At 37.2% G+C, this 13,798-nt stretch overlaps 1 protein-coding gene across 1 annotated transcript in view; it reads left to right on the forward strand.

The window, feature by feature from the left end:
- st18 (ST18 C2H2C-type zinc finger transcription factor) overlaps positions 1-13,798 on the forward strand; it is a 92,488-nt gene that overhangs the window by 62,490 nt on the left and 16,200 nt on the right. The window contains exons 6-12 of the mRNA XM_055182371.2: positions 427-1,116; positions 3,641-3,775; positions 5,630-5,720; positions 6,795-6,887; positions 7,000-7,199; positions 7,752-7,951; positions 13,110-13,355. Of these exons, the coding sequence (XP_055038346.2) occupies positions 427-1,116; positions 3,641-3,775; positions 5,630-5,720; positions 6,795-6,887; positions 7,000-7,199; positions 7,752-7,951; positions 13,110-13,355 (1,655 nt within the window). The remainder of the gene's footprint in view (positions 1-426; positions 1,117-3,640; positions 3,776-5,629; positions 5,721-6,794; positions 6,888-6,999; positions 7,200-7,751; positions 7,952-13,109; positions 13,356-13,798) is intronic.

Consider the following 13,798-nt stretch of genomic DNA (forward strand, 5'->3'; position numbering starts at 1 on the left):
AATAAGCTTTATGGATTTATCAAATGTAGTATAGGAAATCATGCATCTCTGGTTATTGTGTAAAGCGTTTTACTGTATTAATAATTTGACTTAAATCCTTTTTGGCTAAAGGATGTGGATTTGAAAACATTTAAGTTTTACTGTAAGTAGCCTTGAATTAAAACACAGTTATGAATCTTAAATGGTTGGAAGATTAAATTGTTTATTATAAGTTAAAAGATCTAATTATTTATTTTGTATTGATGTATTTACTAAGCTCATAGTGTAAATGTAAGCGAAACATTTGAGATAATACACACAAGTTTTTTTCTATGAATGCGTCTGAGATGCATTTTTGGGATGTTTACTTAATATTATATTTATCATACATTAAAATTTAACCGTACTGTAGATCAAGTCATGCATGTTAACCCTTCTGTGTCTCAGATGAGGATCTCAATGGTGATGATGTTCTGGATGATAGCGTCTATCACAACACAAAGTCCCACCCCTTGCTGTCGTGGTCAGAACAAACAAGCGAAGGTTCTCCAGACTTGGTGGCTCAAATATCTAAACACCAGACCCAACGGGAAGACGAGGACTTTGAAGACAAAAACCAGGGGGAGATCAGAGCCGGCTATCATTTGTCCCCAGACCGAGAACCAGATGAGGAAGAATGGGGCAGTCCTCCATCCCTAACCAAGATCAATGGCATCCATCACAGCCCCAGTCCACCTGCAGATGATGGCCTTATAAAGAGACTCCGAATAGGGCACCAGCTCCAGGAAGATGCCATATCTGCTTACATCAATAGATCTAGCGCAGGGACCTTGATGGAAGAGTACAGTTGTCAGAGGGAGCTCAGTGACAGTGAGGAAGAGTTACAGATGCCGAGGATGGAGGAACGAGGAGGTGTTTGGGGTCCAGGTCTGGTGGCCAGACATCTAGAGTTGGACAGGGCCCGGTTGAATCTCAGTCTGTTGGAACAGGCTATGTTACTCCAGTCTGAACATAGACAGGTCATTCACAGTGCCTATAAGGACATGGACCGCTTTCTACTGGAGCAGATGAACCATGAAAGGAGGCAGCAGAGGATGCTGGAGATGGACGCCCGGACCCTATTCCACAGCAGCAAAGGTGACATTTACATACATACAGTATATCACTTAGATCCCACCTAGGGACCAAAAAACAACGGCCAGAGTACCTTAAATTAAGTTTCAATACAGATACACTATAGCTTCAATACAGATTTACTACAGTTTCATAACAGACTGCAACAGATTTACTACAGTTTTATAACAGATTTACTACAGCTTTAATAAAGATTCAATAAAGCTTCAATACAGATTGCCACAGATTTACTGAGATTCACCACAGATTCAATAGAGATTCACTACAGATTCAATTCAGATTCACCATCGATTCAATACAGATTCGCAACAGATTCAATTCAGATTCACTACTGTTCAAGATCACCACAGATTCAATTCAGATTCACCACAGATTCAATAGAGATTCAATTTAGATTCACTACAGATTTACCACAGATTCACTACTGTTCAATATAGGTTGAATCAGTACATTTTCGCAACAGGTTCAATTCAGATTCACTACTGTTCAATAGTTCACCACAGATTCAATACCGATTCACCATCGATTCAATACAGATTCGCAACAGATTCAATGCAGATTTACTACTGTTCAATGTAGATCACCATAGATTTAATACTGATTCACCATTGATTCAATACAGATTCGCAACAAATTCATTTCAGATTCACTACTGTTCAATAAAGATCACCATAGATTCAATACCGATTCACCATCGATTCAATTCAAATTCACCACAGATTCAATAGAGATTCACTACATTTTCGCAACAGATTCAATTCAGATTTACTACTGTTCAATATAGATCACCATAGATTCAATACTGATTCACCATCGATTCAATACAGATTCGCAACAGATTCATTTCAGATTCACTATTGTTCAATTTAGATCACCATAGATTCAATACCGATTCACCATCGATTCAATACAGATTCGCAACAGATTCATTTCAGATTCACTATTGTTCAATATAGATCACCATAGATTCAATACCGATTCACCATCGATTCAATACAGATTCGCAAAAGATTCAATTCAGATTTACTACTGTTCAATATAGATCACCATAGATTCAATACCGATTCACCATCGATTCAATACAGATTCGCAACAGATTCATTTCAGATTCACTATTGTTCAATATAGATCACCATAGATTCAATACCGATTCACCATCGATTCAATACAGATTCGCAACAGATTCAATTCAGATTTACTACTGTTCAATATAGATCACCATAGATTCAATACAGATTCACCATCGATTCAATACAGATTCGTAACAGATTCAATTTAGATTTACTACTGTTCAATATAGATCACCATAGATTCAATAGATTCGCAACTGATTCATTTCAGATTTACTACTGTTCAATAGATCACCATAGATTCAATACCGATTCACCATGGATTCGCAACAGATTCAATTCAGATTCACTACTGTTCAATATAGATCACGACATTCAATACCGATTCACTATAGATTAAATACAGATTCACTACAGGTTCAATTCAGATTCGCAACAGATTCAATAGAGATTCCTACAGATTCATCATCGATTCAATTCAGATTCACTACTGTTCAATACAGATCACCACAGATTCACTTCAGATTCACTACAGCTTTAGTACTGATTTGCCACAATAGAGATTCACTACAGATTCACCACAGATTCAATAGAGATTCACTACAGATTCAATTCAGATTCACCCTAGATCTAATACAGATTCACCACAGATTCAATACAGATTCACCAAGCATGGTTGTGCCCTTTATACCTTAAAGTTCCCTTTTTACCTCATGGCAAGTAAAATTGAGAACTGTTTGAATTGGGTAATATTACTAGCTCACATGGGCTTTAATTTAGTTTAATATAATAAGGAATATTTATCACTTTAAAATATCTATTAGAGTAAAAACATATACACACTATATTACAAAATAGATGATAAGCTATGAAATTAACGTGCATATGTAAAATGTCTTTTATTATCTGTAAGTCTGTATACAAATATTGTGCTTCAGAGCTTCTAACCATATGATTGGCCCACTGCAGTTTCAACACATTGCAATGCAACAAACAGTAAGAGGTTTTAGTCCAGAGGGACAAATAAGTAAAATCCTCTTAAGCGCTAAAAACATTTTGGCAACCAAATATTTAATAGTAAATAACCAAAATGTTTCATTAAAAAAATAAGTAGAAGAAGCAAATCTTCCCAGCGCAGCATGTTGGATTTTGATCAGCCAGATATTTTGCCACAAGCAAACATTAAGTGATAAATCCCAGTAAAGTATCTCTGATGTGAGCTATAAGCACTTTGAATCTTGTGATGACTGCTGTTTAATGGGTAATCTCCAATGATAATCTCTCTATGGATCAACGCTAAGAAACCAATGCCCTTAGTGAGACCTCAGCCTTAACTAATGTCACAGACAAACATGTCATTTGTTTAACAGCTCGCGTATAGAGAAATGCGATTGGATTAACTGTGCATTCTTTAATAGCACTTGTTTACTGTGTGTGCATGTGTGTGTGTGTTACAGATTCCCCTCGGACCGAAAAGAAAGACATCAAATGCCCGACCCCGGGCTGTGACGGGACAGGTCATGTGACCGGTCTCTATCCACATCACCGGAGCCTGTCGGGATGCCCACACAAAGTCAGAGTTCCCCCAGAGAGTGAGTCTGTTCTCACGTTACGCATCACTTCCTGAAGACATTAGACACACTTCACCCATTCACGGCGATACAATGCAAAACAGAACAAATACAATTAGCGGTTAACAATACTGTAATCGTTTATAGCCCATAAATATTCATGCTTTACTAATGATCAGGGACTGGTTACACAAATACCATGGGATAAAATATTACTTCTGGTTGCTTAACTAAACGTCCCCTATTATATTCAGCGTATAACTGCATTTGCAAAAGCCATGAAGTGCATCCAGTATAAATAGTGTACTATGAAAACATCTGGGTGATTCTCGCAAAATTAGACTTATGAGGTGTCATGAAACATTTTGATAAAAAAAGTAAATGCAAAGTAAGAGTATCAAAATAATAAGTATACAGTTACAAACATCTGTACTATTTTGCACATGATTTCAAATGACATCATACAAACCAATTTTGTTGTTTTTTCCACATTTAAAAAGCAAATTTTCATTACCTCAACGTGTCCATGACTGGATTTTGGTTCTCTGACATGAAAATATTTTTAATAAAAAAAAATCTAAAAAATAAAAAGCTTCAGTGCATGTTATACTATAAACATTTACAGTAAAGAAACATGAGACAATAATAAGGAATGCAAATGTGTCCAAGAAAAATTCTCATCCTCCGCAACAATTTTCAATCATTGTTTAAGCCCTCAAGGAACTAACATTTAAAAAAAATTGTTGGAAGGGACATAATTGACTGTGACACACAATATGGCTACCAGGTAAGCAGTTCTTATTTTTTTTCTTTCCAGATAAAAATTGAAATTATTTTGTCATAGTACCTAGACAACTTTTTAGTTCCCATTACTGAAACATGAGTTTGTAAATGTATATACTTCATGTAATATCATGTTGCGGTAATGATACTTTTTATAATGATAATCTAAAAAAATGTAAATAATTTTATAGGAAAAATATTTTAAATCCTCTAAAAATAATGGTTATGGTAAGTTCAGACCTTAATCTTATATGTGCAAAAAAAGAGCTTCAAGAGCTGGATTTCGTGAGAATCACCCACATGTATCTGTGTTATTTATTTATTACGATGGACCACACTAAACATTCAATATGCTTTTGTGCAATATGTATCTCAGTCTAAATGTATTCCAGTTATGTACACATAAATGCAAAGTATTTACATAATTTCGCCACGGATAGTTTTGATAAAGTTTTGAAACTCATTTTCAGCCATCATTCGCTTAGTCGAGGTTTGATTTCCAGAGAAAAATGCTAATTGAATATGCGTCCTGTGAAGGACTTTTCACTCCCTGTTTTCTGCATTTGAAAGTAGAACAACAAACATTCACCATTAAACAGCGATGCGACAAAAGAAAGGGAAATGTAATTAAGTTTTTCCTCTTTTTTTCCCTCCAATATAAAAGCCTGTACTCCTAAACCAGAGGCGGCATTCTGCGAATCAAAGGACCCGCGGATGCAGCCTTTAAATAAATGGATGTCCACATCCTCCAAACTAATTGAAAATTATAAACAGCAAAAAGTTACTTAGGATATTGGATGGAACTTCAACAATATGTGTGTGTGGTAGTCATCATGGCTTGTTTGTAGTCGTGGTGTGTTTGGATGTTGATGTTTGAAGAGGAAACTGTATGTTAAAGCTACATTTAAAATGTACAATTTACGAAAAGTTTTGACTTTAACCAGCCTGGATAAGAATTAAATCATTTAGTATGCCAGTTGTTCTCCTTACATCAGGGTGTCATGCACATATTATCGAGATATTATTTTAATATAAATTTGGCTTTATATGATTTTCTGTTTGTAAAACATAATCTTTGCTTTTGTCTTCTAGTTCTTGCAATGCACGAGAATGTCCTAAAATGTCCGACCCCCGGCTGTACAGGACGAGGTCATGTTAATAGCAACCGTAGCACGCATAGAAGGTAAGCACAATGGTTATTTGGTGTTCAAAACCTTACATTACCCTGATTTACAACAGTAGGCTTATAATAAGTAGAGCTGGGTAAAAAATATAGTTTTTGCGCTTTTATTCGATCTTCAGTTTAATGAAACAATATACATTTTTGAGATCCTTCAATCGATTCTTACGTTGCATGCTTTATTTTAGATGCGAAAGATGAGGTTGACAAATATTTTTTATAAAAGCAATTTCCAGAGGTTTTATGGGCCTGTTTTGAACCTGTTTTTAATTTTGAAAACGGTTTAATTTCATGTTTTAAGTTGTTGAAATCGGCACTCTTGCACTTTACAATGTTTTTTTTTTATTGCAAGAATCTGCATTGTTCAGTGTGCATTGTTTGCACATATTTATAGTTCAGTATATTTATAATGTTTGTTAAACATAAGTTATGTGTGGGCCTATTCTTAATGTAAATGTGTATTTCCAGCCTGATCTCACAAGAATTTGTACATATTTTACAAACTGTACAAAAATGGATGAATATGGTTCTACAAATAAATTCGAATCAGCCACCTCGTAAAATACACACGAATTGTCATGAGATAGTGTTGGTATTTCAGTGATATAGCTAAGTGGCAGGGTTTCAGTTACCAGCATTTATATTTAAATATGGATGAAAATAAAACTTTTTTTGTTGTTTAAAATAATGTGGTCATAGTTAACTTTACCTCTAGTGTTTTAAAGCATTAATGTTAGTTTATAATGCACTTTTAAACTGAACTAAAGCATCTTATATGGTCAGGCAAGTTTAATTTTTCTGCAGACAGATGCTATTAAAACTCGGATATTGACTAAATAAGAAAGATGAAGTTTGCTGGAATAACGCAAGCCAAATGTTAATGACACTTAAAAAAGAGAATACTATAAAACAACGAGATGTTTATTGCATGCAGACTCTTAGATTCACTTTAATTGTACTATTACTGTTTAATGCATCCCATTTCAATTAAAATAAAAAGTTAATAACTCGAACAAGACTTCAAAACAACTGACTAAGGTGAACCATGAATATGCTAACTTCGTTTTCTCATCTTAGTCTCTCGGGCTGTCCGATAGCTGCAGCGGAGAAGATCTCCAAACCACAGGAGGAGACGGCAAAGTGCAGACTTATGACAGAGAGAATGGCCAGGTAATAAATAATCATCGAGACATTAAGAAATTAAAGAAACAGGCTGTTAAAAGGCAAACAAAACACTTCTATCAACAAAAAAAAAATGAAATTGCATTTGTTCTTCATTCAGACCTTTAGGAAACATGAAGAAGTTTGACTTCACGTACAGATTTTCACATCCCATGGCAGCGTTGCAGGCCGGCGTATCTAAAGACATGGAGAAGTTCAGTAAAGGCCAATTCGACTACGCCAGCTTTGATGCCCAGGTCTTTGGCAAGCCGACGCAGATGGCATCCGACCAAACCCACGAGTCTTCGCACTTTTCTGACCGTGAGTGTCTGTTTAGTTTTAAATGTAAAGTTGCTCAGCATGCACAGACATTAAAATTTTATTTTTGTGATACGATAGAGAGTGACTATTTCGGATACATTCCATCCCGTGACTCCTGGATGATAAACGATTGATTCAGTCTTAGATTATAAAGGAAGGACCCAACCAACATTTGAGAACCAAAACATGGGAGTTTTTTGCCTTAAACCATAAAGCAATGTGCTAAAGCAGTTTAAATGATAGCAAATGCATCACAACCACTTTCAAACCCTGGCATTGTGGCGGCAATCTAGGCACAGGCAAACGCCAGTCACGTTTTCTCCCGAAAATGTAAAAATCTATGATAATATTTTAATCAGTCCATCTGTCTCAGTATTATATTATCAATGTATCTCTCTCTCGCTCTCTCTCACTCTCTCTTAATGTGTCAATTTTTCTTTATTGAAATAAATACATTTGTATTGCCAAAGCATCTGTGTATAGAAAATAGGTAAGATGTATGTAGTGTAAATCTCTCTCTCTATACTAACTATACCTCTCTCTCTCTCTCAGCAACTGCACAATACTCCAGTTTTCTAGGTCCCTGCAGTCGCATGCTTGTGACCGGAGACAACAGCCCCGTTGGCCACAAAGCCCAAAGCAACGGCCTCCAGTCCAACATCACGTCCGCATCCATCCTCAACCTCTCCACCCGTTGCCGAGACAACAGCGAGGCCCTGCCCCCTGGCCGGCCCCTGGCATCATCAACAAAGGTAATCAAATTAGACCACTCAGAAAAAGGTATTTAATGTGGTCATTCTGAAACAACTGTGATTTGTGTATGAAAAAGAGAGAGTAACATCAAAAGACACTTTTTGGCACACAGAACTGTTTGCCTCTGGTGGCACAACAACAAGAGAGTGCCGCTTTTTTCTTTTCAGTTTTTTTTTAACCCACGCTGTCCCTAAAGCTTTAATGTACACAAAGGAGAATTTGTGTAATCACATCAAAACGAGTTGGGAGGAATACAATCACAGCTTCTTTCTCCATAACAATTATAAAGCTTTTTGTAAAACATGTGGCCGTGTATTCTGGGTTTGCGCTAATGGTAACGCCGTGTCGTCCGCAGGGCTTTTTTTCCACTGCAGATGGCCGAAGACATTTTGCTAAGTAATATATTATCCTAGATAAGCTCGCACAGATCCTTTGGCGTTGATCTCTTACAGACGATCTATGAGAAGTTGGATTAAATCAATTGGTTGAGGGATTTATAGACGGCACACTTTTATTTAAATTAAAAAAGTCACCAGATTATACTACGAAAAATGAATGCCGAATGAAATATGTGTCTGTATTGTCTTTGATAAACGCAAAATATTGTTAAAGATTTATTAAATGCATCCCATGGCTTATGTAGGCCTAATGGTTAGTATATGATATACAATGCTTAACAAATTTATTAGACCAGGTGTAATGTAAATTTGTTAAGCACTATACATCTGATGCGTATGTAAACCCACTTCAAGGCGTTTCGTGGTATAGTCATGAAATATTTTATTCATTTATTCGTTTTCATGGACAAGGGGACATGGAGAAAAAATTAAATTAAGTTTAGTTTCGCGTGCGCACGTGAAACTATCCCGAGCGCACGTGAAAGCGAAAGTTTTACGTGCGCATGCAAAAATTTCACGTGCGCATGCGAATCTAAACTTTTAAAAAAAATTCTGCACATGAAGGTTTCACGTGAGCACGCAAAAGTTTCACGTGAGCACGCAAAAGTTTCACGTGAGCACGCAAAAGTTTCACGTGAGCACATGAAACTTAACTTTTGATTTTTTTTACTCCAATGTCCCTAGCACGACTTTCTTTTTCGTGTCATTTTATGTATTGTTATTTCCTTTTTTTATCATTGTCGCTTGGGGTTAGATCTGGGATTTGGGTTAGGATGTAATTTTCTAACCACAACCCAAGTGACAATGGTAAAAAAAGAGAAAACAATAAATAAAAAAGACGCAAGTCGTGCTACGGACACAAAAAACTATTTATAAAAAATTTATGAGTGCTGAGTGGCACGAAAAAGACATTCATGCTCAATGAAATGAAAAAAGCAGAAAATCGTGTCCATGAACACGAAAAATAAATCAAATATTTTGTGACTATATCACAACTTGCCTTGAGATTGGGTTGTACTGTGATGGATGTTTGAATATAGCTTGCAACATTTTCTGCACTTATCTTGAAAAAAAGAGGTGCAACAAGTAAAAGTATTTTATTTTACTAACTCTCTTAGATAAGCTTATGCTGATGGGTACTGTTGAGCAAGTGTTCATTGTTATATAATAATCACCAAGTTAACCTCAACACTGTTAGATCCATCATTTGCGGGTCTTCCACCTCTTTGAAAAAATGGAAACTGAGAAGAAGTCAGAGAAGTATGTGATGAAACGTTTCACACACCTACACACCGAACAGAGCGTTCGTAGTCGCAGCACTCAGTGGGCAGAGAGCAGGTATACTGTACATAAACTGAGCGAATGAATTAAACAGTGTTAGCCGATCTGTCATCTGCGTCGAAATGTCTTTATGCATGTTAAGTATCTTGATTTCCCTGTTTGTGCCAAGCCGCTTGCTTTTTTCTAAGAATACAGCTTATCGTCTTACAGCATTTCATGGAAGTGTGGGTGAAAAACATCACCTCAGTTGTTTCTGATGCTGTAGAGAATGACAGTAAATTTTTGGAAGTTTGTTCCAGCTGGTTGAGAGTGAATTGGAGAATTGGATTTACACTTTTTTAAATAAAGGTAGTTTGTCAGACCGGATGGTTTCATAAAGGACCTTTAACATCTACAGAACCTTTCTCTTTCACAAAAGCTTCTAGAAAAAGGTTCGACAAAGTATAAAATGTGAGAAAGAAATGGTTCCTTTAACTGAAGGGTTCTTTGGAGAACCCAACATTTTTTCTTCTGTGGCATCACTGTGAAGAATCCTTTAGCCACTTAATTTTTGAAAGAGTGCTTTCATATTTGATGTGTAATCTTATAGCGATTAGTTTTTGTGTTTGATAAGCTTTTGAAAACAGACTTAAAAGTAAATTATTTGGGGAATAATTGGTATTGCACATTTAGTTAATGAGTTTCATAAAACTCTACGCTAGAGCTGTACTCATATACTAGCACATCTGTCTGCGATAAAACTTCAGACATTAAACAAAGCTGAGATTTTTTATTATTGCTTTACTGTAAATAAACCCTTTACATGTCTGACATCTGGATAGCTGTCAGAGAACAAAACTATAACAAACACGTCTGTCCATTACCAGAAAATTCTGTCTGTCTGTCTCACTATCTCTTTGTCTGTCTGTCTGTCTGTCTGTCTGTCTGTCAGATCATCTATTTATCTATCTGTCTATCTATCTGTCTGTCTGTCTGTCTGATCATATATCTGTCTGTCTGTCTGTCTGTCTGTCTGTCCATCTCTTTATCTATCTGTTTGTCTGTCTGTGTCTGTCTGATCATCCATCTATCTATCTATCTATCTGTCTGTCTGTCTGTCTGTCTGTCTGTCTGTCTGTCTGTCTGTCTGTCTGTCTGTCTGTCTGTCTGTCTGCCTGCCCATCTCTTTATCTACCTGTCTGTCTGTCTGTCTGTCTCTGTCTGTCTGTCTGTCTGTCTGTCTGTCTGTCTGTCTGTCTGTCTGTCTGTCTGTCTGTCTGCCTGCCCATCTCTTTATCTATCTGTCTGTCTGTCCATGTCTGCTGCCCATCTCTTTATCTATCTGTCTGTCTGCCCATGTCTGTCTGATCATCTCTTTATCTATCTGTCTGTCTGTCTGTCTGTCTGTCTGTCTGTCTGTCTGTCTGTCTGTCTGTCTGCCTGCCCGCCCGCCCATCTCTTTATCTATCTGTCTGTCTATCCGTGTCTGTCTGACCATCTCTTTATCTATCTATCTATTTGTCTGTCTGTCTGTCTGTCTGTCTGTCTGTCTGTCTGTCTGTCTGTCTGTCTGTCTGCCTGCCCATCTCTTTATCTATCTGTCTGTCTGTCCGTGTCTGCTGCCCATCTCTTTATCTATCTGTCTGTCTGCCCATGTCTGTCTGATCATCTCTTTATCTATCTGTCTGTCTGCCTGCCGACCCATCTCTTTATCCATCTGTCTGTCTGACCATCTCTTTATCTATCTATCTATCTGTCTGTCTGTCTGTCTGTCTGTCTGACAATATATTTATTAATCTATCTGTCTGTCTGTCTGTCTTGCTGTCTGTCTGTCTGTCTGTCTGACCATCTCTTTATCTATCTATCTATCTATCTATCTGGTCTCTGTCTGACCATCTCTTTATCTGTCTGTCTCTGTCTGCCTATCTGTCTATCTGTCAGTCTATCTATCTATCTTTCTTTCTGTCTTTCTGTCTGTCTGTGGGTCTGACAATATATTTATTAATCTATCTATCTATCTGTCTGTCTGTCTGTCTGTCTGTCTGTCTGTCTGACAATATATTTATTAATCTATCTATCTATCTGTCTGTCTGTCTGTCTGTCTGTCTGTCTGTCTGTCTGTCTGTCTGTCTGTCTGTCTGTCTGTCTATCTGTCTCTCTGTCTGTCTGTCTGTCTGTCTGTCTGACCATCTCTTTATCTATCTATCTATCTATCTATCTATCTATCTATCTATCTATCTATCTATCTATCTATCTATCTATCTATCTATCTATCTATCTATCTATCTATCTATCTATCTATCTATCTATCTGTCATTCTGTCATTCTGTCTGCCTGTGTCTATCTGACCATCTCTTTATCTATCTGTCTGTCTGTGTGTGTCTGTCTATTTATCTATCATTCTGTCTGCCTGTGTCTATCTGACCATCTCTTTATCTATCTGTCTGTCTGTCTGTATATCTGTCTGTCATTCTGTCTGCCTGTGTCTATCTGACCATCTCTTTATCTATCTGTCTGTCTTCCTGTCTGTCTGACCATCTCTTTATCTATCTGTCCATCTGTCTGACCATCTCTTTATCTGTATATCTGTCTGTCTGACCATCACTTTATCTGTCTGTCTGTCTGTCTGTCTGTCTTTCTTTCTCCCTGTATATGTGTCTGTCTGTCTGTCTGCCTGCCTGCCTGTCTGACCATCTCTTTATCTATCTATCTGTCTGTCTGACCATCTCTTTATCTATCTGTCCGTCTGTCTGATCATCTCTTTATCTGTATATCTGTCTGTCTGACCATCACTTTATCTGTCTGTCTGTCTTTCTTTCTGCCTGTGTATGTGTCTGTCTGTCTGTCTGCCTGCCTGTCTGACAATCCCTTTATCTATCTGTCTGTCTGACCATCACCTTATCTGTCTGTCTGTCTGTCTTTCTTTCTGCCTGTGTATGTGTCTGTCTGTCTGTCTGCCTGCCTGTCTGACAATCCCTTTATCTCTCTTTCTGTCTGACCATCCCTTTACCTATCTGTCTGTCTGTCTGTCTGTCTGTCTGTCTGACCTTCTCTTTATCTATCTGTCTGTCTGTGTCTGTCTGTCTGTCTTTCTGTTGTCGGCTTGTGTCTGTCTTGTGTTCTTTCTGAAGTATTTTAATTTTTTTCGCCATAATTGTAAAGCGCTGTGTGCAGTTGTTAGCCCTACTGAAAAAAGCTGGTTTAAGAAGGGTTTTGACCACTATTTTATTGGTCACCCACTAGCTTGACAAGGCAAGAAGACCAGCTGAGCCACCAGCTAAACCAGCTACTTTCATCATAAACCAGTTAAGACCAACCAACCAGCTTAGGCTGGTTTTAGCTGTTTTTTTTCACTAAGGAGGGCATCAGTGGGTACTTTCAAAAACCTTACCTTAATCTCTATAATATTCTGGTCTATGGTTGTGCTTTGGCTGTTTCTTCAATGGACAGTAAGTCTATGACACTTTAGTACAAACATTGTATTTCTTCTGTCCTCCAGGATTCCCTCATTGAGGTAGATGAGAATGGAACACTGGATCTGAGTATGAAGAAGAAGAGAGATAAAGCGAGGGAATCTCCTGTGATGCCAGCATTAGGAGAAGCTTTGTTCACCCCACCTGAACCTTCTCTAGCCAAAGCGGCAGGACTCCAGATCTCACCGGCCATCTACCGTGTCCTCTACGAGCAGGACACGTGGGACACGCCATTAAACTTCAGCAAAACCCCTGTCCAGCAGGACAAAGAGGTGAGAGATTGAAGAGGCAGATCATGCTTTCTACCTGCTGATGGATGAAGAAACAGACACAGACAGCATAATGTTTGTATTCATGTTTTTCATTATCTTTGTATGAAATAGGCAAATTCCTTCTTCAAAAAACTACATTAATAATATTATTATAAAAACGTATTTAATTCATTCATTTGGCTGGGTAGTGAAAATAAATACATGCATACACAGGAGTCACATCTTCTGTATTGGTTATAAGCATCATCATGTTGTTAGTTAAATGTAGAGATTGTGCAAAGCATGGTTTCGTTTTTTGTTATATAAATTTCTTTAAACTTTTCATTAACTCCATATGTTTGATGCATTTTAATACTTTACATTTATTTTAACTAATATGTAGAAATTAGTAATAATAAAGAATGAGTGTCCAAACTTACAAGAAAAAGAAGCATAAAAAAGTT

Source organism: Misgurnus anguillicaudatus, chromosome 25, assembly GCF_027580225.2.
Source record: "Misgurnus anguillicaudatus chromosome 25, ASM2758022v2, whole genome shotgun sequence".
Classification (NCBI taxonomy): domain Eukaryota; kingdom Metazoa; phylum Chordata; class Actinopteri; order Cypriniformes; family Cobitidae; genus Misgurnus; species Misgurnus anguillicaudatus.